At 42.9% G+C, this 26,206-nt stretch overlaps 1 protein-coding gene across 3 annotated transcripts in view; it reads left to right on the top strand.

The window, feature by feature from the left end:
* Positions 1 to 2,251: 2,251 nt before the first annotated feature.
* Positions 2,252 to 26,206, top strand: part of FUCA2 (alpha-L-fucosidase 2) — a 32,250-nt gene continuing 8,295 nt past the window's right edge. Inside the window, exons 1-7 of one of the 3 annotated variants that reach the window (XM_032794807.2) lie at positions 2,252 to 2,504; positions 5,765 to 5,952; positions 8,018 to 8,357; positions 9,229 to 9,439; positions 14,113 to 14,303; positions 15,448 to 15,556; positions 20,685 to 20,753. In XM_032794807.2, the coding sequence (XP_032650698.1) occupies positions 2,326 to 2,504; positions 5,765 to 5,952; positions 8,018 to 8,357; positions 9,229 to 9,439; positions 14,113 to 14,303; positions 15,448 to 15,556; positions 20,685 to 20,696 (1,230 nt within the window). In that variant the 5' untranslated portion in view covers positions 2,252 to 2,325 and the 3' untranslated portion in view covers positions 20,697 to 20,753. Of the gene's footprint in view, positions 2,505 to 5,764; positions 5,953 to 8,017; positions 8,358 to 9,228; positions 9,440 to 14,112; positions 14,304 to 15,447; positions 15,557 to 20,684; positions 20,754 to 23,160; positions 23,900 to 26,206 lie in introns of those variants that run through there. The other 2 variants (XM_032794783.2, XM_032794791.2) reach the window with 2 other exon arrangements.

Below are 26,206 nucleotides of genomic sequence, written 5' to 3'. Positions count from 1 at the left end.
TGTCCCCAGATGTTCCTTTGCGCCCCCCAGGGGCCACCCCCCACAGTTTGGAGACCTCTGTTCTAATGGTTAATTACCCTCATTGTTAAAAATGCATACCTTATTTCATGTCTGAATTTGTCTGCCTTCAACTTTCAGCCATTGGATTGGGTTATACGTTTCTCTGCTAGACTGAGGAGCTCTCTATCAAATAGTTGTTGCTCCTGTACATACTTATAGACCAGAATCAAGACACCTGTTGACGTTCTCTTCATTAAGCTAAATCGATTGAGTTCCTTGAATCTCTCTCTCTCTAAGGCATGTTTTCTAGTCGTTTAGTCATTCTGGTGGCTCTTCTCTGAGTCCTCTTCAATTCACCAACGAATTGTGGACACCAGAACTGGACACACTATTCCAGCAGCAATGTCACCATTGGCAAATACAGAAGTAAAATAACCTACTTGATATTCCCGTTTATAATTCCAAAGATCACATTAGCCCTTTTGGCCATATCATCATCATCACAGTCAGCTCATGTACAGCTAATTATTCACCATGACCTAAGTTCCCTATAAGTTGCATGGCCATGCAGCAGCCTATTAACACCGCACAGGTAACCCACCTGGTAAGCCCCAAACTAGCCCAGCCCCCAGATGAGTGCCTGAGTCCCAAAGGAGGATAGGGGTGACACTGCATTGGAGTGGTGGGGTACCATAGCTTCATGTGACAGCCAAGAAGCCTGGTGGTCGAATGTACAGCTTAAGACAGAGTGGCCAGGCAGATTGCATGCTCAGAGCTAGGGCTGAATTTTTAAAAGTACAGCAACATCCATGTTCCTCTTTGAAATTTCCTGTGATTTTTGAGACACAAAGTGGGTGAGGTAATATCTCTTATCGGACCAACTTCTGCGGGTGAGAGAGAAAATCTTTTGAACAACACAGAGCACTTCTTCAGGTGAGTTTTGCCAAATCATCTTTTCTGAAAACTCTCCTGCACCTGCCAGGAACTTCCCCCTCTTCCTCAGAGTTTTGGCTATCGTCATATTGCTTAAATATAAGCATTGTGGTATGAAACCTTGAAATCATGCAATTCTGCTACTTGATGTACTATGCACTAGTGCTAAGTACATTACAGAAACTCCTTCATTTCTATCAGCAATGCTCTGAAACAGTGCCACTTTGTGGTAATTTAAAGCTATGGCCAATTTAGAGCATATTTCCTGAATTAGGTGGTGCTCAAATAATTTATTTCTGAATTTTGATAACTTGGCACTAAGGCAAGTTCCAATGGTGCATATTTTTTATGAAAAATGTATTGAAGTTTAATTATTTTTTTACAATTCAAACAGCTCTACTCAGCACAATAAAGCACTTTTCCAGACGTTTATTCAGATGTTCACAGTCTATGTCATGCCTTCACAGTTGTAGTTTACAGTGGGAGAGGGGGGCTATCAAGCTGGGTTAATCAAAACTGGAGAGAATTCACAAGATGAGTGAGATTTTAAATGCCTCTTTGAAACACAATGCAAAATCCTTCCCCTAAAGTGAGAGATTCTTTAACAAGGGCCTAAATTAAACACTGCTCCAAAAACAGTCAGTCTTTTCCCAAATGAGACTCTACAGTACTCATAGTTCCAGTGAACAAGGTGGGCAGGGCTAAGGTTTAATTTTCCTTAAGTGATAACATTTATAAATAATGAGGTAAATGTCCTTTGTTCTTCAGAACTTTTCATAATGCATCGCCCAATCTCTACGCACCCGCTGTGCTAGTAATCATACTATATGTAAGAGCAGGTCTGTCTCAAATCAACTGCACTTGGAACAGGGCAACAAAGTCCTGGCCCTGGATAGTGCAGGGGTGCGAGGACTCCCACTGGGAATATGGGCTCTGGGGTGGGGCCAGGGATGAGGGGCTCAAATCTCATCAATTTATATAGCAATTGAAGGCAAATAGCACCAGGTTGAGTCCTTAAATCAGTGAGTGTGTGCACTACAAATTTCACACTGCCCACTCATCCTGGGTTCCCTCAGAGACACTAATGTACGGCCTGGTTTCAGCTTCCCTCCAAGCCTCCTTTCCTTGCTCTGCAAGCCTGAAAAAAAAAAAATCAGACTCAGAAATTATTCTCGTAACCTCCTTGTCCTCCAGTGCCCCACCCTTGGTAAGCATTGCATTAAACTGCGTCCAGCAGCCTAGCTTAGTGTAATAACACGGAGCAGGAAGCAGCCCTGCCTGCCGCGGGCTGTCATCTGACTGCTCCCAAGTGAGACATTCAACCACCCCCCCACCCGCAGCCAACGACTGCTGCTCTCTCAAGTCGCAGGCTGCGTCTTCCCGTTGGTAGCTATGCTGCTGCTGCTCCTCTTTCTGCTCCTTTCTCCGCAGGGATGCAGTGCGCGCTATGATCCTACCTGGGAGTCTCTGGATTCCAGACCACTTCCCACCTGGTTTGATGAAGTCAAGTTTGGCATCTTCATCCACTGGGGCGTGTTCTCCGTGCCCAGCTTCGGCAGTGAGTGGTTCTGGTGAGGCTTCCATGCGTTTGACTCTCAGCTCTTCACTTCCTCTCTTATGCTTCTTTAACCTCCCCTTGCTCTTTCTATCGACAGAGCAGCCTGTTGTTCTTTCTTTCTTCCTTCCCTCCCTAATGAAGCTGCACCCTGTAGTAAACAACCTTTCACTGTCTCTTCCCTCCCTCTCCTCCCCAGTGCATGTGGTAATTATTCCCTTGTCTCTTAGCAGTAAAATCTGGCAAAACATGATTTTCTGAAGGCTGCAGGGGATGGGTTTAAACAGCACTTTACTACTTAATTTTTCTGGACAAAGAATAAAGATGACGTCTTGACTGTCTTTGATACCAAGTACAATTTAAGAGAATGTTCTTAGTACAGTGTAAAATATTCTTGGCTGAAATGCCATCTCCAGTTTGAGAGTGTTAATACTGCATATTCTCTTAACTCCTGAAAGCACTCATGCATCTGATTTAGCACAAAAGGGCTCTATCTCAAACATAAATGTACCAAAAATAGAAAAGAAAGCTTTGACCATGATACAGATTCTTCCAAAAGAAAGGTTATGGTTGAAATGTCATTGTGAAAAAATCACTTTTCCTTCCTAGTATATTAAGCATACAGATCCATCCACTGGCAAAACTTATCCTCCTATTGTGTAATATTTCCAAATCCTCAGTTACACTTTCAATGCCAGTTGTCCTCAGACTTTTATAAGTGGAACTTCATTTATGGGCTGGGCACTCTGTGCAGTCATTTGGAAAATAATGAAGTTATATAGGCTGTAAATGAGGGCAGAATTTCCCCTAATATAGAAATTATCTTGTAAACCCCTTCTCCCCTCAGTCCTGACTGCAGACCTTCCTATGATAACTACAGTGCTTGATAACATTTCTTTTTTGTGTAAAGGAAGTACAAGATTAAAATAAATTCACTTTAATGCAATGGATGAGGCTGCTTGGTTTATGTCCCCTCATTTTGTATTTGAGCTGTTATTAGCCATGTACCAGATTTTACTCTTACATATGTGTAAATATGGAGTAACTATTTACTATAAATAGCGTTTACACTTGTGGTTTACCCTCATTTACCCTGTTATTATAGCCTTTTGTTTGTTAGTACCAACTTTCTTCCTTGGCCTGCAGTTGCTCCCACTTCTCTGATCTCAGCAGATCACTTTTCAGTTTGTTTCTTTTGTAATTTCAGTTCTGTTAGTTTTAATGTCATTAGTGACTTGTGCATGGCAAAGGACAGGAAAGGAGAAGGTGGGGTCAGGTTCCTTAGACACTAAAATGTCTTGAGATTGCAAGTATTTTTCCACAGGAAGATTTCTGGGCCTCTTCATGCAGTTTTTTTCCTCACAAGGGGCCAGGTTCTGTTCTCACGTATGCCCATGTTAATTTGGGGTAACTATCAATATCAGCAGAGTTACTCTGGATTTGCATGAGTATTGCTGAGATCAGACTCTGATCCTCAATTTGGGATATAAATGAATTTTTTAAAAATTCAGTTTATTTTCCTACCCAATTTTCAATTATCAGTGTATGTCTAATCTTACCAGCAGGTCTTTGCTGCTCTGCCTCACTCTCTGAAACCTAATGACTGTAACCCCACAAACCCTTACGACTGGCCATAGCATTTCTATGGTGACAGACTCATGCTATTCCTACTATGCCTATAGACAGGGAACTGTTTATGTGGTAAGCAGTATTGTTGTAGCCATGTCAGTCCCAGGATATTAGAGACAAGGTGCATGAGGTAATATATTTTTTTGGCCTAACTTCTGTTGGTTAAAGAGACAAGATAAAGAGCTGCATAGAGCTTGTTTCTTTGACCAATATAAGTTGGTTCAATAAAAGATCATTTCACCCACCTTTTTTCTCTATGTGGAAAACACTAATCCACAGGGCTGGTGCTGGACATTTTGCCACCCTAGGAATTCCCTCCTGTAATTGGGCTGGCATCCACCTCTCTGGCTGATACATGCCTGCAATCCCTCAGCTTTGCACAGGGAAGCACTCCCCTGGCTGTTATTTTTTTTGGCAGGTATTCAGTGACTCAGCCATCCATATGAGTCACACACATTGTCCTCCATTCTGTGGTATACAGTCTCTAGTTCTTACTCATGGCCCCATAGCACAAGGACATCCTTCCCAGAGGCACAACCTTCTTTAACAGACCAAGAGTGGTCCATCTCAGTACCCTCAGTTGGTGTCCTTTTAGCAGCCCTTGTCTGGGCACAGTCTTCAACCAGACCATCAGGATCCATCATGGTACCCTCACCTGGTCTGGTGAACTTCTGGGCTTGGTCCCCTGGGCTCAGCCTGCTCTCACTGATCTGTCCACAGTTCTGCTGCTCTTCCAGCCAGGCACCCACTTCTCCCTCTGTAAGCTCCAGGCAGCAACTGACTGCGCTGCTGCTTTTTATATGGCCCTTTTGCCCCTGGATTGGTCACTTCAGCAGCCCCTCTGATTGGCAGTTCCTCTAAAACCACTCTAGGCTGCTGGGAGGACTTCTCCTCTGCTTTTTTCTGGAACGGGGTATAGCAGGGCCGTGAGCCTTCTAGACCTAGTCCACCCTGTCACACTTCCTCATACCTGTGGTGGGAGGGGACAGCCACACTGGAGTCATGCTTCTGTCTATGTAGCAATTTTTTGCTGCTGCTGATGTGGGGTAGGGGCCATCCTTAAAGAAGTGAAGCTCCCTAAAAACTAGACTTGAGGGTGGGGGTAGATGGAGTAGTGAGATGGCTGTCATCCCAAGTAGCTACTGCAAAGTGGTGGTGCCCTTAAAGAGGCAGAAGCAAAAAAGCTGTGGTGGTGTGGCTGCTCTTACTCTTCTACAGGGGGTGCACACTTAAAGAAGTCCATAGTTGTGCTGGCCCAGACTAGGGATGTTCCTACAAAACTGGCACCCAACGTAGCTGCCTACATCCCACACCAGCCTTGTATGCCTGGTTGTAAGTTTTCAGCATTTGGCCCCTAAATAAGACTTTATTTTCCCCACTCCCATCAAATTTTATCTGGTGTACAACACAGCTCAGTAGGAAACACTGGGAGTCCCTCAAATGAAGTCCTGGAGCAAAGTGGACCAGGGTGACTGCAAATATCAAGGCTATTATTGCCTGAAGCAGTTTTATTTTATTTCCAGTGTCCTTCCACAGTATGTTTGTGTCAGTGTGCACCCCCCTTTAGAATGGCAAAACAAGAATTTTTTATTTTAATTGTATATATTTTTAAAGTGTCATTGGATATTTTTATTGTGTATTTGGAAGGTGGTACTGGCAGAAGGAAAAGAGACAGCCCTATGTAAAATTTATGGAGACAAATTACCCTCCTGGCTTCAGTTATGAAGATTTTGGCCCTTTGTTTACAGCTGAGTTTTTTGATGCCAACCAGTGGGCAGATATTCTGAAGGCTTCTGGTGCAAAATATGTTGTCTTGACTTCAAAACACCATGAAGGTAAACAGAATGTGCACAAGTGCTGGCAATTGTTGCAGTTCATGGTTCATTTCTTCTAGCAGAACAAAAACCCAGGTGAAGCTATCTTGTCCAGCTGACTAGATGCTAAAAACCTGGCAAGAATAAAAGTGGTATTTGTTAGCCCATATCCCTTATAAAAGGCTGGAACATTGGTAGAAGGAAGAATTTGTTATCACATTCCTTCTGCTATAGGTTGCAATGACTGAAGTAAGAGTGTTGCAGAGCTTCCTCTTCCTACAACAGCCACAGAAGTTGTTAATGTCTGACGGTTGTGTAATTTAGCTCTAGGCTTTTTATTGCTTAATGAACCACAAGAGTAAATTGTGTTCTGTTTCACATAGAACATTACTGTGTGCAGAGAGTTTGTTAGCTCTGTACATTTCTCTGAGAAAGGTACAATATGCTCTTGGGAGTCGGTTGCAGATTTTGAAATATGCACAATTATATTTCAACATTAGTAGCCTGATTTCTATTATTACTGTTGCAGCTAGAAGCCCAAATCAAGATCAGGTCTCCATGACACTAGGTGCTATACATACCCATAGTAAGAGTCAATCCCTAGCCCAAGAAGTGTACAGTCTAAATGGACAATGTAGACAAAGGCGGTATTATCATCGCCACCATTTTACCGCCATTTATCATCACCATTTGGAAGACTGACACAGAGATTTAAGTGACTTTCCCAAGGTCACACAGGAAGTCTGCGGCAAAGCAGGGAACCGCTCCAGACTGCCTGAGCTTTGGTCCTGTGCGATCACCACAAGATTGTACTTTTGCCCTTTGTAGTCTTTTCATCTTCTTCCTTTTGATAAATCCTATCAAGCTTCCCAATACCACATCTAGGCAGGTCCACAGAGGTAGCAATTAGTATCGGAATGTCAGATACTCTCTGGCCCAAAACCTAAAACTGTTAAGCAGCATGGTAGGCTTGCATCAATTCTTAGGAGAAGAAAAATCTCACAGTGATATTATCAAAGCAATGGCCTACTGTTCCACTCCATCAGATCTGTTGAACACAGTGGTTAGTCCAGAACTTGTTTTTAAGAGCAAGTTGTGGTGTGGGCACAGGACTGGCAACCAGTAAACCCAGCTCTGACACATGGGCTGAAACCCTGGGCCCACTGAAGTTAAGAGCAAAACTCCCCTTCGTAGCAACTTGAATTTCAGGCAGCTTCTTTTATGTCCTTGAGCAAGTACATTAGCCTGTTTGTCTTGTTAAAATGGGGATAATGATATTGACCCAGTTCCCAGAAGTGCAGTGAAGACGTTAGATAATGTTTGTAAAGCTCTTTGAAGATGAAAGTCTAGCCTTTCTGGCCTTGGTCTCTTCTGGTTTAGGCTTATCTGAAATACAGCAGTATTGAACATGCCTACACTGGGTTGCTGTGTTATAAATCCAGATACCTGAAAAGTTAAAGCCACTGGTACTTAGTTAGGTTTAGCTTTTTAAAGGCTGCTTTAGATTTTCCCTCTGCCCAGATAAATTTATTGAGTGCTTGATTAAGCTTTTGAATATGTCAGGGAGCATTTCGTAAGATATAACAACCAATAGAGCAGAAGAGTCTTTGAATGCAAATGATAGAGGGGAGAGTTTTTAAGTCACTGCATATGTCAAATATTTTCCCATTCTTGGATGTTTATCGAAATGATATATTTGATGCATCCAAGCAATCATCAAGATGCCCCCCAAAAGTGACAGTGTTTATACCCTGTTTACAAGGAAAATCTGTGTGGAATGAACACTTACTCTGAGGAAAGAATAATTGTCTGTTTAGTGCACAAACTGAGAATTGTGTTATTTGTGGTTCTTTGTATAACAATTTTTAAGCAACATCTTGATATTGGATTCTTCTAAAAGAAGGAATATTATGGTGCTACATAACCAGAGATTTCAGTAATAGGGCAAGCAGAAGTAGGGAAAGCCTACTTCCTCTTCCAGGGGAGCTGCAATCAGCATGTGTGTTTGACTAATATCATAATATATATAAGAATATGCTTACAGTGCTTTTTATCCTCTTTTTATCCTTCAACTTTCTCTTTCTAGGTTTTACTTTGTGGGGGTCAAAATACTCTTGGAACTGGAATGCTGTCAGTGTAGGACCAAAACGGGACATTGTGGCTGAACTAGCAACATCTATTAGAAACAAGACTGATTTGCACTTTGGGCTGTATCACTCTCTCTTTGAATGGTTCAATCCTCTCTTCCTTTATGATGCCTCCAATGTATTCAAGACAAGACAGTTTCCAACTGCCAAATCATTGCCTGAGCTCTATGAGATTGTGACGAAATACCAACCAGAGATCCTCTGGTCTGATGGGAATGGTAACGCACCAGATACTTACTGGAACAGCACTGGGTTTTTAGCTTGGCTGTATAACGACAGGTATCTTGTTTTTATCATATATTTAGCCCTTAAACTGGAACTTTGGCCAGTCTATAACTTCTGTCTCATTTTCCATATATTGTGTGGGATCCATTGTTTCACTTAATGGGCACTTAACCATGTCAGCTCCCACTTAATTCCCCTGCAATATAAAGGATCAAGTCAGGGAACAGTATTCCCTTTAACAACCAAATTATTAGACACGGCTAAAAAACTGTGAACATTTTCATGAAAAATGTCAGGCAGGTCCACAAGTTGTTCCATTAACATGGTCTGGCCATTCTATCTATTTTTATTCTCTTGTTAGTAACAGTCATCTACCATGATGGCAAGTAGGGTGGTTTTGAATATGTTAAGAATATGATCAGGACACTTTCTTCACAGACCGTGCCTTTGACACTGTGCATAAGGCACAGTGTATATTGAAGGATCTGTACTGCAGTCTATTTCCGTGGCAGACTGTAGAGGCGTGCCTGAGTAAGGAGTGCAGAAGTGGGTCCCTTCGCTACTCCCATTCTGTGTAAGACTTCAGAGACAGAAATCTCAGTTCAGATTTCTTACCCATTTGCATTATGTAAAGACCAGGGGCGGCTCCAGGCCCCAGCACGCCAAGTGCGTGCTTGGGGCGCCATGCTGCGGGGGGTGCTCTGCCGGAGGGTCTGCTGGAGCCGCGGGACCAGCAAGCTGCAGAGCGCCCCCTGCAACATGACGCCGTGCTTGGGGCAGCGAAATGTCTAGAGCTGCCCCTGGTAAAGAGGAAAATTAGGAATACAGAAGACATCTTGAATGTGTATTTCTGGGGAAAAGAGCTGACATTTAGTCTAAATAATTAAAAATCATACCCATTTGTTTAAAATGTCTGTAATTTCAGCCCAGTTCGGGATACAGTTGTAACAAATGATCGTTGGGGAGTTGGCAGCATTTGTAAACATGGTGGATACTACACCTGCAGCGACCGCTATAATCCGGGACACCTTTTGCCTCATAAGTGGGAGAACTGTATGACCATAGACAAATGGTCCTGGGGTTATAGGAGGAATGCGCAGCTAAGTGATTACCTCACGACTGAAGAACTGATAAAGGTACAGTAAGACAGAGATATGATATACAACATCTGGCCATTACTTCTGATTATTATAGTTCACCAATGTAATGGTAAGAAATAACTTATTACGTGATCTCTTGATAATCATTTCCTTTGATTATATTATCAAACTAAGTTCAGTAATGGCTCTATCTTAACTATGGTTTGATTCTCCTCTCTCTTACACCAGTTTGACTTCAGTGGAATTATTTGTGATTTACACATTTATAAGCAAGATGAGGATCAGGCTCATAAATTCCACTCAGTTACTTTTATTGCACTTCCTCTTCGTTCTGTCTTTAAGGTTCTCTCTGCTTCTACACTATGGTGACAAATATGAAGTAATAATAAGCCAGGCCTGCACAACATGCGGCCTGCAGGGCTCACTGTGCGGCCCGCGGCGGGGAATCAAAGGGCTCTGGGCTGCCTGCAGCTGTGGGGAGCCCAGAGCCCTTTAAATCCCAGCCATGGCTGGGATTCAAAAGGCTCTGAGCTGCCCGCAGTGGTGGACAGCTCTGAGCTCTTTAAATCTCAGCCGCGGCTGGGAATCAAAGGGCTCTGGGCTGCCCGTAGTGGCGGGGAGCCCAGAGCTCTTTAAATCTCAGCCGCGGCCGGGATTCAAAGGGCTCTGGGCTTGATCCATTGATCCATCTGCAGTAGAATACCTCAGAAGAAAGGAAAGAGACTCTTTTTAAAAGACAAATACAATGCTCTAATTAAAACCACTGGGTAAGTTCCTCACAGCACAGGACACAAGGGACCTGAGACTGGCTCTGGAGCAGACTGTTAGGCCAGTAGTGTTCTTTTGAAGCCAGCCCATTTGTTTTGTTTTTCAGACCTTTGACTATGGCTATCCCATGGTTGCTGGCAAACCAAAAATACAACGCCCATTGTATTCAGATTGCTGGCAATGTCTGGAGCCATTTGTTTCCTTATGGCTTCTTTCAGTAAAGTCTCCTCCATAGATACTTTCCTCCTACCCCCTATCTGGGTATTAAAAGGTACATTTTCAGAATGACCCATGGGGAAGAATTAACATCCGTGCATATATTCCATTAGTAGATAATATCATCTATGGTCGGATTTCCCTTTTGCTGCTTTCAAAATGACTTTCCATCTCCCTTTAATCCTGAGAAATCTTTCTTCTGCGATTTGCAATAGTCCAGGAAACTGCCAAAAGAAACATTTTCAGACTATCTTTGATACATTGGGCAGGGAGGTTTAGTCAGGAGAAACAAAATGGACAAAAGAACAACACTTTTGGTAGAGTCTAATAATAAATTAGTTGCTCAGGAACAACCATCTGAAAGAGCACAGAATGCCCGTAGTGGCGGGGAGCCCAGAGCTCTTTAAATCTCAGCCGCGGCCAGGATTCAAAGGGCTCTGGGTTGCTGGCAGCGGCAGGGAGCCCAGAGCCCTTTAAATCCCAGCCACGGCTGGGAATCAAAGGGCTCTGGACTGCCCGCAGAGATTCCCAGCCGCGGCTGAGATTTAAAGGGCTCAGGGCTCCCTGCCTCAATGGGCAGCCCAGAGCCCTTTGAATCCCGGCGATGGCTGAGATTTAAAGGAATCAGGACTGCCCGTGGCTGCAGGCAGCCCAGAGCCCTTTGAATCCCGGCCTCGGCTCCAGCGGATGGGCTGGGGCTGGGATTTAAAGGGCTCGGGCTCCCCTCAGTGGCAGGAGCTCTGGGCCCTTTAAATCCCTGCCCCAGCCCAGCAAAGCTCCGGGTTCCCCCAGCCGCTGGAGCCCCAGGCCCTTTAATTTGCCCCGACACCTCCCAGCCACCTCTTCAGCTGGGAGCCCCTGGTTGATTTAAAATGAAGTATCACCTCCCCACCCCCAATCTTCCTTTTTGGCCCACAGCTGTTTTGCTGGGGCGGTGCTGGGAAAGGAAGGTTTGTTTCTGTAGGGCTGGGCGATGCTGGGGCGGGGTGTTTCCACGGGGCCAGGGGGTTTCGGCCCTCACCTGTTTTCTTTGGAGTAATGTGGTCCTTGCCGCTTTACGAGTTGTGCAGGCCTGTAATAAGCCATGGATATTTAGTATTCTTCTAAGTATTTTATGAAAATTACACACTTTAAATGTTTGTGGCATTTAAATACAAAAGAGTCATTATTGTTTCTGTAGTTTTCTACTCATATCTCCCAGAATATTCTGCCAGCAACACTCGAGGAACCAATCTTGCTGCCACTGAAGTCAATGGCAAAACACGCATTAAATTCCATAGAAGTTTTATATCTGCTGAATCCCTGTTTACACAGCATATAGCTACTTTTTTCCAAAGAAGAGTCTACATTTATGCAACGCAAAGAGTGATACTCTACATTTAAATGTTGCTATTTCATAAATACAAAAGGATAAAAGTTCTCTGAAGACGGGATAGAAATATGAATGTGTCTTATAGACTGGTGGAAATAGCAATCCAAGTCTGAATTCACTACATCTGACCCAGATTTGAAAGGCTGGTCCATGTGGAGGAATTTGGGTTTGTCTGTCCCTCTTCTTTCAAGGCACACCTTTTCTTATTTCACCCTCAACAACACCATATGAGTTTGAAAACAGCCAGTGCTGAGAACAGATTGCTGACTCATCCAAAGAAGCCAAATACACTTCTGCCTCCACCCGCACCCTTCATTGCCCTCTGGAGTTCAAAGGGTGCTCCCAAACTTACTACTTGCACACATTTAGAGACAAGCCATCAGACCAACTAGAAACTTTAATCTCTGAGGAGTAATCACAACACAGTGAAATTTACAGTTGTTGTAACACTCAATTATTTTGTGTGTGTGGTTAGTTTGATATTATCACATAACCCAAATCTAGCTTTTGTTTGATGGCCGGACTTTGCAGTCTAACAGCTGGGTTAGAGTTAACAGCTATCAGTCTAACAGCTGAGTTACATTTTTATCTTAGGTGTAGGTCTAACATGTAATTTCTTACAATTTGTTTAATCAGTTAGAATGCAAGATGGAACTAACCTTAAGTATAATGCAAGCTATCAGTGTCCACTAGTTTAAAAAAATCCACAGATATAGATATAAAAATATGAAGGTGGCCTTTTCTGAGGCATGAAAGAAAAACCAAGATAAACCATTATAAGAGCTATCAGTACTTGCCAGGTAGAAGGAAGTGAGATGTTGCCCTCAGCAGTCAGCTACAAAATAGCAACTTTATGGTTTGTAGCTTTTTCACTCTTCCCAATGTAAAGAGTCAGTTGCCAGAAAAGCATGCTAAGAAAGGTTCCAGTAGAAGTGTGATGACAGACTAGGGATTTCAGTGACAATTAATCACAAAGGAAGTAGTTCCTAGGGAATGGGTAATCCTGTAAAATTTGTGATAATAAAATTGATGTTTCCATCCTACCAGTTCAAGATTTCCAAATGAACCTACAAAGTCATTTAATTGGTGTATTAACAACTAAGTCCTACGGGTTAAGTAATTTGATGTACAGTATGTCAAACAAAATATTATGTCCAAGAAAGAAACAAACATTCATACAGCTGTATATACATATTGTACCTCGTATACTCACATTTGGAGGAGATCCTGTAGCTTTTAAACACTTGAATGCCTGCTGAAGTCAATGAGAATTTTACCTAATATGACAGTAGGGAATTATTTCAGAGTGCATGGGCACCAGGTGTTCATCAATCTCTGGTGTGAGAGAAATGCAGAAGGCTTTAGTATATTTGGTTGTTTCAGGAATGACTTCCGTGTTACTCTGCATCTGTTTTTTTTTAGGTGTTTTATTTTCCCCAATGCAATCCAATCTTATACTTACATTTTTAAATTAAAATACTTTGTCTGTTCATGAAAGTTGGATATGCAGATAACTGTGTTTTAAAACATATTAGTAAGGTAAGGTGGGATCCTGATCCTGCAACTGCTTCTTTGCGGATGGACTCCTGCACCTGCATGGTGCCTCATTGAGTTCAAGGGGGCTTTGTGCAGACACAGGAGGTCCACCCACCTGAAATCAGTTGCAGGAATGAGGTCTTAGTGTGTAAGCTCTCTTCTAATAGTTTAGGTGCTGCAGTTTACTTTAAACTCCTGTATTATATACAAGATAGTTCTGAAAAGAAAAGAAAAGTATTTATCTCTAGAAACCAAAGATATTTGTTTAATTTCATTTTATTCTGCAGTACAAGTAGTTTTTTTTTAGTGTAACTAAAGAAGTAAGATTGTGTGTGCATGTGCGTGTGCGCACGTGTGTGTGTGTGTGTGTGTGTATATATCTCTTCACAGTAACCAGCTACCATCCCAGACTCTGACCACTATTTCAGAATACCTGGATGTTTACAGTATAAAACAACTGATATCAGTCGTCATTAGGGTTCAGAATCAATCCCCACTTAAACAAATGGGGAGCAGATAACTCATAATGCAAACAGACTGAAAAAATGAAGAGTTAATCAGGCATCACAGAGAGAGAGGTTTTCTTGAGCCATAAGAGCTAAAAATGTTACATTTTTAATGGAAGCTTAAATTTTGTAGAAACTATTGGAACCACTAACATACTACTTTGCATATTGCAATGTCAAATACTGATTCAGCCCCTCCAACCCATATGTCTGGAGCAGAGTACAGTACTAAGCTTTGGTAAGAACACCAAACAATGTGTATGCCTTCACTGGCTATAATCTTAACATTCTGACTTTTCTAAATGTTTCAGCAACTCGTAGAAACAGTATCATGTGGGGGAAATCTCCTGATGAACATTGGGCCCACCCATGATGGTCGCATTGATGTTATATTCCAAGAACGCCTAAGGCAGATGGGTGACTGGCTGAGAGTCAATGGAGAAGCCATTTATGGAACTAAACCATGGAGAACTCAGAATGACACTGTCACACCAGGAGTGTGGTAAGACTAGTGAAACAATATGCAGAAAATATAACTATTGAGACCCTTTTGTGAAACTGTCCAATTTCTAGTGACCAAGTATTCACAATAAAGAAACCAGTACCTTAATCTGTATGTCTCAGATAGGTGCCTAAAGGAAGAATATATATACTGGACATTAGTGAAGTTGGTACATCCTAATGATTAGAGGAAAAAAACTGGGAGATGAGAGTGAATGCTTCCAATGCAGACTGAAACAAAGGCTCAATGTGTATCTTTGGCCTATTTATACCTCTTAGTCAAAGTAGCAGAAAAACTAAAGCAGGAGCTAGGAATTGCTGTAGAATATTGATTGATACAATATAAAACTGCTTATAAGAAATAAGTCAATATCACTATCATGAGAAGGACAGACATGTTAAGGCACTTTTTTAAAATTAGCCACTTTTTAAATGGCCCTTAGAAAGAATGCCCCATAATAATAGCTTCCAAAGCTGGAATTTGTTTTTAAAAAAAATCCTAGAAAACAACTCTGATCAATAGTAGGGTGGACATGAAACCTGTCAAACTGAGTATTATAGATAGATTATTTGATAAAATAATGGTAATATCATTTCTGGTGAAATCACCCATCAAATTTACTCCTTTCCAATCTCTGGACCCTTCTCTATTCCTTAGCTTGTGTGCCTTTGCTATGCCAGTAATCCACAACCATCTCTCATCTGCATTTTGGCCCTACTGCTTCGCCCTCCCTCATGTGCTGTTCTGTACTCCTGTGCCCAGCATTCGCTATTAAATATAAATATCACGTCTAGAAACAATAAAAAGCTGGAAGTAAAACTCATGGGAAACATTAATATGTAAGAAAAGAGAGAGAAGTGTTACAAATATTTGCACGATTGTTTGTTTGGTAGAGAATAAATTATACTTGGAAAAAAGATCTGCTGGAATCCAACCTTTTTTTAATAGTAGTTTGGCAGGGTGAAGATTGCATTGCTGTAGTTCTGATGTAAACAGTTCTTGTGGTGTTTGTGACCCTAATTGCCATCAACTTTTAAAATTCATTTTCCAGTTCTGAAATCTTTACATGTACATTATTCTCAAGTATGTAGATAATTACAAGAAAAACTGGACATAAATTATATGACTCTCCATTTCCAACCAGGTACACGTTCAAACCTAAAGAAGAGACAGTCTATGCCATTTTCCTTAAATGGCCAATCTCAGGGACTCTGGTACTTGGTGACCCAAAAACCATCATTGGAGAGACACAAGTAAGTGACCACTGTCTTTTTTGCTACTTCTGTGAGCTTTAACGCATTGTCTATGAATAAATAAAGGAACATATTCATAAGATAGGCCAGAAAATATCTGAAAAATGTGCAGTCAACCCTGAACATTTTTGTTTTCAAATAATGCATACCTGCCACCTGTGGTGATATGTAAAAACAGAATAGAATATGTTGGGGAAAAAGGGGAAAATTCTGTCTTACCTATTAACTTTCAGTCTAGGACCCTCCACGTCAGACTTCATAGTAGGGCGTTCTCTTGCTCCGTGCCAACTGGGGGCCGAGCAGATCTTTGCTCTAAGCCTAGCCTTAGGACCACCTCTTAGGAAGAACTCCGCAGGATGATAGCTTCTAAAGCTGAAAAATGCTAACTATATTAAACTGTAAAAGTGCTGTTCAACTCAAACCTCCCACAGCAGAGCCTTGACATGAAATTTAGAGATTTCCTGGAGGAATACCCACTTGCCTTTCAAACTACTGAACAAGCAAGCAATAGGCAGACACCCCACTCCAGCAAACTTAATGCAGTTCTCCATAGGAAGGGTCTGGCAGTCTGACCTATAGGTTCCAAGAATGCAAATGCACAGTAAGACAGAATTGTCTCTGTCTGAGGACATGTCTTCACTACCAGGAGATCAATGATGCTGCAATTGATGCAGCGAGTGTCGATTTAGCGGATCTAGTGAAGACCTGCAAACTCGACAGCAGAGTGCTCTCCAGCTCCCCGAGAAGAGTAAGGTAAGGCGACCATAGAGGGTTTCCCATCGACAAAGCAGAGTGAAGACACCAGGGTATGTCAACCTAAGCTGGAGTAGTGTAACTTAGGTTGACTTACGCTGATAGTGAAGACAAGCCCAGTCCCCTCCATGTCAGACAGCCTTCACAGTGGCATGCAAAAAGCAGTAAGTCATCCCTTGGAAGGGTGGAGGATTCAGTTTATTCACATAGAATTGTAAAGGAACAGATGGCTCAGGCAGTGGTGCTATAAGGAGGGCTTTGGGATGTACGGTCATTGGGAAGCATTTACGGACAGACGACTGTTCTCTCGGGATGGACTTCACCTAAGTAAGGAGGGAAATAGAATTCTAGGATGGAGGCTCGCCTAGGCGATGGAGGCTCGCCGACCTTCCTTAAGAGAGCTTTAAACTGGGAAGTTGGGGGAATGGTTGGGGAGATGTCCAGGGATCTCCACGCGCCAGAATTTAACCTGGAGAGGGAGTAACAAAGTGAGAGAGGATATGCTTGTGCGACCGAAGAACATTGACCCAAGGAGGAAAAGCGTGTAGAACTAGACTAACAGGTGATTGCTGGTGGTAGAATGTCTGTGCACAACGGGTAAAGAATGTCACTGATTGCCAAACGCCAAAAATAATACAATGTCTGTACACTAATGCGAGGAAGCCTAGGTAAGAAGATGGGGAACTGGAGCTACTGGTGCAGGAAGTGAAAGCCGATATATATAGGGATAACAGAAACTGGTGGAAATAGTACTCATGACTGGCTAGTACAGGTATTGAAGGCTATGTGCCTGTTTAGAAAGACCCGGGACAAGAAAGAAAGGCAAAGGTGGTGGAGTAGCATTGTACATCAATGATGAGTGTACTGTAATGAAATAAGAAGTGATGGAATGGATAAGACAGAGTTCTGTCTGGAGCAAAAATCACATGGGTAAAAAAGCTACTAGGAGCTCCCCTAGATAGTGCTTGGGTGTGTTGCTACAGACCCCCGGAGATCTGATTTGGATTATGGATAGAGACTCTTTAATGTCTTTAATGAAGTTAAACGCTAGGGGAAAATGTGTGATCATGGAAGACTTCAACTTCCCAGATATAGACTGGCGGACAAGTGCTTGCAGAATAATAGGGGTCAGATTTTTCTGGATTGATAGCGGATGGATTTCTTCACCAAGTAGTTGAAGTACCAACAAGAGGGATTGCCATTTTAGATTTGTTGTATTTGGTGAGCAGTCGAGACCTTGCGTAGAAGAAATGGTTGTGGGGACACCACTTGGGTTCGAGTGATCATGACTGATTCAGTTCAAACTAGATGGAGGATAAACAACTAGATCCTGGGATTAGGGTTTTTGATTCTCAAGGCTAATTTTAAAGGTTAAGGAAATTAGTTAGGGAAGTGGATTGGACGGTAGGAAACTTGTGGATTTAAATGCGGAGGAGGCCTGGACATTAGCTTTAGTCGAAGCTGCAAGAAACTGTCGGAAGCCTGCAAATCCCAAGAAGGGGAAAAAAACCATGGCCAGGAGGTTGTGGCAGTTCTGATGAGCAAGCCATTCTCAGAGAGGGATTAGGAAAAAGCAGAAAGCTACAGGGTGGAAGAAAGGCGGGATTAGCAAGGGAAGCTACCTTGTGAGGTCAGACATGTAGGCGTTAAAATGAGGAAGGCTGCAAAAGCCATGTAGAATGGACCGCTTGCAAAGGAATGTACAACAATAGTAAAGTTTCTACAGCACAAATAAATAAGAAGAACAACAAAGAAAGAAGAAGTGGGCGCTATACATGAGATGGAATGGAGGTTAAGGATACTAGGCATGGCCCAATATCTAAATAAGTTACTTTGCCCTCAGTCTTTAATAGACTAGTGAGGAGTTTAGGGATGATGGAGGGATGATAACGGGAATGAGGAAATGGAGGTGGATATTACCGCATCTGAGGTAGGCCAACTTGAACATCTTAATGGGACAAAATCGGAGGGGCCCGGACAATCTCCATCCAAGGATATTAAAGGAACTGGCGCATGAAATTGCAAGCCCTGTTAGCGAGAATTTTTAATCAATCGGTAAACTCAGGGTTGTACCGTACGACTGGAGAATTGCTAATGGTGTAGTTCCTATTTTTTAAGAAAGGAAAAAAAGTGATCCGGGTAACTATAGGCCTGTTAGCTTGACGTCTGTAGTATGTAAGGTCTTGGAAAAAATTTTAAAGGAGAAAGTAGTTAAGGACAGTTGAGGTCAATGGTAATTGGACGGAATTGATGCAACATGGATTACTAAAGTAGATCGTGCCAAACCAACCTGATCTCCTTCTTTGAGAAGGTGACGGATTACTTAGACAAAGGAAATGCGGTAGATCTAATTTACCTCGATTTCAGTAAGGCATTTGAACACGGTTCCACATGGGGAACTGTTAGTTTAAATTGGAAAAAAAGATGGGGATGATATGAAAGTTGTAAGGTGTGGGATAAGGAATGTTATAAGGAGACTCCAGCGTCATACTGAAGGGTGAACTGTCAGGCTGAAGGAGGTTACTAGTGGAGTCCCTCAAGGATTGGTTTTGGGCCTATCTTTATTTAACCTTTTATTACTGACCTTGGCACAAGAGGCCGGAATGTGCTAATAAAGTTTGCGGATGACACAAAGCTGGGGGTATTGCTAACACAGAGAAGGACCGGATACTATACAGGAAGATCTGGACCACCTTGTAAACTGGTACGAGTAAGTAGTAATAGGATGAAATATAATAGTGAAAAGTGCAAGGTCATGCACTTAGGGATTAATAATAAGAATTTTAGATATACATTGGGATGCATCAGTTGGAAGCAAAGAGAGAGAGAAGGACCTTGGTGTATTGGTTGATTAGCAGAGAATGTCTATGAGCCCGCCAATGCAATCATGGCCATTAAAAAAGCAAATGCGTTTTTAGGGGTGCATCAGGCAAGGTATTTCCAGCAAGGATAAGGAGGTGTTAAGTACCGTTATATAAGGCGCTGGTGAGACCCCACTGGATATATTGTGTGCTAGCAGTTCTGGGTGTCGCCATGTTAAGAAAAGATGAGTTCAAACTGGAACAGGTTCAGAGACAGGTACTAGGATGAGCGTAGGAATGGAAACCTGCCTTATGAAAGGAGACTCAAAGAGCTCTGGCTTGTTTAGCCTGGCCAAAGAAGGCTGCGGGGGATATGCTTGCTCTATATAAAATATATCAGGGGGCTTAACGATTAGGAGGGAGAGGAATTTATTTAGGCTTAGTATAAATGTAGGCACGAGGACATGAATGGGTACAAACTGGATATTAGGAAGTTTAGACTTTGAAATTAGACGAAGGTTTCTAACCATTAGGGGAGTGAAGTTCTGGAACAGCCTTCGAGGGAAGTAGTGGGGCAAAAGACTTATCTGGCTTTAAGACGTAGCTTGAATAAGTATATGGAGGGATGGATTGATGATGATGGATAGTTTAATTTGGTGGCAATTGATCTTGGATTGCATCGAGCAGTAGTCTGTCATGGGTCTGTGAGGGGATGTTGAGTGGGATGGCGTCTGAGTTTACTGCAGAGAATTCTTCTCCTGGTGCTGGCTGGGTGAGTCTTGCCCACATGCTCAGGGTTTAGCTGATCGCCATATTTGGTCGGGAAGAATTTTCCTCCAGGGCGGATTGGCAGGGGCCTGGAGGTTTTTTCTGCCTTCTCTGCAGCGTGGTGCATGGGTCACTTGCTGGTGGCTTCTCTGCAGCTTGAGGTCTCAAACCACAATTTTGAGGACTTGCAATAACTCAGTCATGGGTTAGGGGTTGTTATAGAAGTGGATGGGTAGGGTTCTGTGGCCTGCTTTGTGCAGGAGGTCAGACTAGATGATCATATTGGTCCCTTCTGACCTACGAGTCTATGAGTCTATGAGTCTATGGGTTCCTGGGGCACCCCATTCAGAAACAGTCTTCTACCAAATGCTGCCTCAGCCTGGGTGAGAATGTCGACTCTACAGTGCTTGAGAGTGTGGATGGATGACTGTGTAGGAATCCCACACACCTCCTCATAAGATGTGTGTGATCTCTCTGTCTACAAATGTATTCTGGGTTTGTTTTGTTTTTTTTGGTGTCCTTCCTCTGAAGGATCAGAGACTGTCATGGTTGGAGCTGGGACACTGTTGGGGTGGGTCATTGCTCTGAGGTGGCCTTGAGTAGTCTCTTTCTCAGGTGCTGGGCTGGCTGGTTGTTGCTCACATGCTCTAATTAATCATCAGATGTGGGGTTAGGAAGGAATTTCCCCCCAGGTTAAATTGGCAGTGATCTTAGGTTTTTTTGCCTTCCTCTACAGCATCTGGGTGTGCATCACTTGCCAAGATTATCTGAGTATATGTCAATAAATGCCCTACCTTTCCTTTCAGTATCTCAGCTGATGGGTTAGGCTGCACTGGATGTTAGTTTAAGTTTGGTCCCTTTTGCACTGTTCTGTGTGTATTGAGAGTTTGAGAGGAGATTACATTCACATCTAAAGCAGGACTGAGAACCAAGACCTGAGTGCTAAGGAGAAGGTGAGTGTTATCAGCATGGCCTGTTCCCTTTTACTCTAAGAACCTGTGTATTCGACACTTAGTTTGGACCAGGCTCAGGTGCAAATTAAGTATCTGTGTGGACCCTGTTGCTGTGCACAAAAAGTTCCCTAGTGTCTTTAATCTACTCCCATTAAATCGGGGTAGATCCAGCTCACTATAGAACTTTTAGTGCCTGGCAGCAAGGTCCACCCAGACACTTAATGTGCAGCAGGCTTGTGTGACATAGATTTATAGCCTCAGTCGCTGAGGGAGGAATGGCATAAAGCAGGCCTACTTCTGACATCAGGGAGCGTCTGTGATTCAGGTTGTACCTCTTAATTTTTTCAAACTGGTCATAGATACAAATAGGTTCCTCAATAGGCTTCCAAGCAGGCTGGTGATGCCCTGAGCAGTTAAATGGTCTAGAGCAGGGGTAGGCAACCTATGGCACAGGTGCCAAAGGCAGCACGCGAGCTGATTTTCAGTGGCACTCACATTGCCTGGGTCCTGGCCACCAGTCTGGGGGGGCTCTGCATTTTAATTTAATTTTAAATGAAGCTTCTTAAACACTTTAGAAACCTTATTTACTTTACATACAACAATAGTTTAGTTATATATTATAGACTTATAGAAAGGGACTTCTAAAACGTTAAGATGTATTACTGGCACGCAAAACCTTAAATTAGAGTGAATAAATGAAGACTCGGCACACCACTTCTGAAAGGTTGCCGACCCCTGGTTTAGAGTATGTTCCCTTGGTTTTAAGGGTGTCTTGCTGAGCCAGTCTACCCCGACTTGCCTTCTTAGTGAAGAACCCCGAAAAACATAAGAATGGCAGTGTAAGGGCAGGTGGTAATTCCTCTATCTCCTACAGATGTTTACACCCTTTTGTGAATAGCTTTTTGGCTGTTTGCACCATTCTAGCCTAATGTGACTTTTCTCTTGATGTGCCCAATTTTTGACCAGCTCTGTTCCCACTTCAGCACACTTCCCCCATACTGACACCTTGGTATATAAATAGGGGTACTTGTGTGTGTGTGTCTCTCTCTCTCTCTCTCTCTCACACACACACAGTGCTACTTTAGCACAAATTACAGTTGACAACTGAATTACATTATCATGGCACTAAAGAATTTGGCCTGCGCTCTTCAGATGAAAGGCAAGGAATGGGGAGACTTTAAAATGAATAGCTCATTCTTAGTTTTGCATTCTTAATCATTAGTTGTAGCAGCATGCTGGTAATGCCTAGAGGCCCCTACCAATACTGGAGCTTTAATGTGCTAGGCTTTGTACAAACATAATAAGAGAGATGTGCAGTCAACCCTGAACATTTTTGTTTTCAAATAATGTATACCTGTCACCTGTGGAGGACAAATAGGAAGTTATTTCAAAGACTTGTTCAAAGAACACTATAGTATTTTTTTTAAAAAATTTTAATCTACCAAAATTTTACTTACTGTTAACAGTGTGTGTAATGGAAGTGTCAGTTGTACTAAATCAAACAAATTACTCCTGATTTACAGCAGAGTAAATTGAGACTAGAATTTATACCACCCTAAGTACTATGTGCAATAGTATAATTTCTATATAGCTACTTAAGTGATTCCTGCCCCCACCAAATCCTGCTTTCTAATATGCTTTTTAAATGAAGCAATAGTGTATTAAAAAATAATTGATCTTCCTAAGCTCAGCAGAATGGTTATTTCTATTACAATAAAGTACAATTCAGTTTAAAAGTAGATTCCCGAATATCTTTTAAAAAAACAAAAACTCCTGCTTCCCCTAAAATACCCATGTTGGCATCGGACATCTTCCTATAGGCAAAAAGTAGTGCAAGTTTAAGAAACTGTTAACTAACTTTCCAAAAGTGTAACATTGCATTATAATGTTTGAAACCTCTTCACCTTTGTGTACATGTTCTGCTTATTCATCTGAAGATTGCTTGTGTATAGTCACTTTGCTCTATTTTTGTGGTAGTATTTATTAAAAAAAATGTAAACTACACCATAATTTATAAGACAATGATCTGGTTTGTATTGTGAAACCTGGCCCTTTACATAGGGAGCTAGTGTCTCAAAATCCTTTTACCATAGTCTGGCCCAAATCATAGGACACAGCATCATTACATTTGCCATCTTATTTGTATGAACACCTTAGAAGCATGTTTAGAACCTTTGGACCTCCCCTGACCATTCATGTGGCTGGCACACTGGTGCCTATAGTTAATCAGTTATGTTAAAAGACCTGTTAACTAGTGAAAAAATATATGCATGTAATCATTGGGACAACAGTCACTTTGACTAGACTTCATTTAATTTTTTTTTTCCAGGTGAAGCTGATTGGACATAAAGGACAACTGAAGTGGGTTTCACTGGGAGAAAAGGGAATGACAGTGGCTGTACCTCAGCTAACCCCTAATCAGTTACCCTGTCAGTGGGGCTGGACTCTGCAACTGACTAATGTAAAGTGAATGATACAAGTGGAGACTTTAGTTGCTGTTTCTGAACACAGATTATTGAAAACACTTCACATTTCTAACTTGATTATATATACACTATATTGAACTCTCCATGTACAGCTGAAATTGAGATTGATGGGAGCAGATTTAATGCAGAAAAATGCTGTTCCAGATTCAGCGGAATGATTTGGCCCTTTCACGTCCAGCCTTTAACCTCTTTGATTTGAAAGACTGGTTAGCTTTAAGTGGTGGGGTGGATTTGTAAGATTACACTGGACCTTGTTGAAGCAGAATATTAGATTTCTGACCTACTGGTTTCAATTCATCTCTTCAAAAAGCTTATACACTGACCCATGGTGCATCTGCCTCTAGCATCCCACACCAGCAGGAGCAACGTTGTGAATGTAGCCAAATTCTGCAGTGATAAGTTGATCAAAAAGCGGGTGTACAGGGCAAGAGTTAGTTATACATCAGCCTTTTTGAAGTTATTTTTGTGTACTTTTTAAAAACAGAAGTTTTTTTTTTCTAATGGAAATATTTCAGTTGTTTCCTCTCTCTCTCTCTTTTCCACTGAAAAAAAGAAAATAGCTAAAAATAAAACTGATAAAAAACAGTTTTGAAAAAGTTTGTTATTGAAAAAAGGCCATTTTTCATTAAAAATAATTTCACATGAAAAAATTCTACCAGCTGTGGTAGTAAATCATGAATAAGGCACTTTCAGCCACATTAGAAATACACTGAGGGCATGGCTACACTTGCAGAAGTAGAGCACTGTGAGTTAAAGCGTTTTCGGAGAGTGCAGCAGGGAAAGCGCTGCGATCTGTCCCCACTGACAGCTGCAAGTGCACTGGCATGGCCACATTTGCGGCACTTGCAGCGGCACTGGGAGCAGTGCATTATGGGCAGCTATCCAGCAGAGCACCTCTTCCCATTCTGGCACTGTGGCTTGTGGGAAGAGGGTGTGGAGTGCAGGGCATTCTGGGTCCTGTCCCAATGCCCCGTGATGCATCAGTTCGCATCCAAGCAATCCCTTTGCTTCCGTCCATATTTGGCGCCAACTTTCAGCATTTTTTGTTCTGCCCACTTTGTCTTCCCTTTCAGTCTTTGGGAATGGAGCCCGAACTGCTGAGGAGTATGCTAACGAGTCTTGCCAGCACATCATGTTTGGCAGTCAAATTATTCCTTAGGCTCCAAAGTGCCAGTCAGAGCTCCAGCGAGGATATCTACTCAAGTAACGCATATGACACAAGTTTGCTTGTGGCATTCACAGACATGCTCACCACTGTGGAACACCACTTTTGGGCTCAGGAAACAAGCACTGAGTGGTGGGATCACATCGTCGTGCAAGTCTGGGATGACGAGCAGTGGCTGCAGAACTTTCGGATGAGAAAAGCCACTTTCATGAGACTGTGTGAGGCGCTCACCCCGAGAGCTGCCCTGACGGTGGAGAAGCGGGTGCCTATTGCAGTCTGGAAGCTGGCAACTCCAGACAGCTACTGATCGGTTGCTAAACAGTTTGGAGTGGAAAAATCGACTGTTGGAAACGTATTGATGCACGTTTGCAGGGCCATTAATCACATCCTCCTCAGAAGAACTGTGACTCTAGGTAACGTGCATGACATTGTGGCTGGCTTTGCATAAATGGGTTTCCCTAACTGCAAAGGGATGATAGATGGGATGTATACTTCAATTCTGGCACCAGCCCACCTAGGCTCTGAGTACATTAATCGGAAGTGCTATTTCTTGATGGTTCTCCAGGAGCTTGTGGATCACTGACATTAACGCAGGCTGGCCCAGAAAGGTGAATGATGCATGCATCTTTCGGAACACTGGCCTGTTGAGGAACCTGCCAGCCATGACTTTTTTCCCCAGACGAGATGATCACTGTAGGAGAAGTCGAAATGCCCACTGTGATCCTTGGAGACCCCACTTACCCTTTAATGCCGTAGCTCATGAAACCCTACACAGGGAGCCATGACAGCAGCAAGGAGCTGTTCAACAACAGGCTGAACTGGTGCACATAGCCCACGGGAGCCCCAAAATGGTGAGTAAGCACAGGGTCAAGCGTGACTGATAGTACAGCCGTGAAACAGTCCTCCAGGTACCGTCAGAGCAAACAGTGGCAGGGGGCCTCTATACTGAACACTGTCCCCACATTTTCCACAGGAGTTCATCCTGGAAGATATCTCGCTGCTGGGAAGCAAGAGAGAGTCTTCTGCTGCAATGCGGCTTCTGCTGTGGCCCATATGCAGCTTGCCTGTGTGCAGCAATGGTCCCCCTGCCCCTCAGTTAGCCTGACTGGGACAAGGACCACAGTGGCTCTCCCAAGAAACCTGCGCAAGTGTATTGCCCAAATTCTGGATGAGACCTCTGAAGAGATCACTGAGGCTGATTACTGCAATGTGAGAGAGCACATCAATGCCCTATTCCACATCTAGGCGTGCATGCAGCCCTAACCCTCCTCACCCCAAGAGCCCGCAATGAATAACTTCCTTCTCAAAATAAAAGCTGCTTATTGGGAACCTCCTCTGGTGTCTGTCATTCTCCAAGCACCCGCCGGCACGACTGGCTACCTTCCTCCTGGCTTGAGAACAGCTCCTGGTTGCATGCATCTAGGGATTCTGAGGTGTCGTCTTCTGCCTCACACCCTTGCTCCCACTTTGCTCCTTCTCCTGCCTTGTTGCACTGGGCTCTGAAGCGTCCATTGTGGTCCCCGGAGTGGAGGTCTCGTGTCCAGCTCTTTTAAGAAACGGCTGGGTGCGGAGGCAGCACCAGAGTGGCGGTTTGCCTTGTGGGCTTTGTGGTAAGCATTCCACAGCTCCTTCACTTTAACCCTGCACTGCAGGGTGTCCAGGTCATGTCCTTTGATATCTGCCTTAAAGTATAGTAATTCCTATAGCTGTAGCACAGCTGGGAC

This window comes from Chelonoidis abingdonii, chromosome 3, assembly GCF_003597395.2.
Source record: "Chelonoidis abingdonii isolate Lonesome George chromosome 3, CheloAbing_2.0, whole genome shotgun sequence".
NCBI lineage: Eukaryota > Metazoa > Chordata > Testudines > Testudinidae > Chelonoidis > Chelonoidis abingdonii.
The sequence above is the reverse complement of the archived record's forward strand: the minus strand, read 5'-3'. Positions and strand labels throughout refer to the sequence as shown.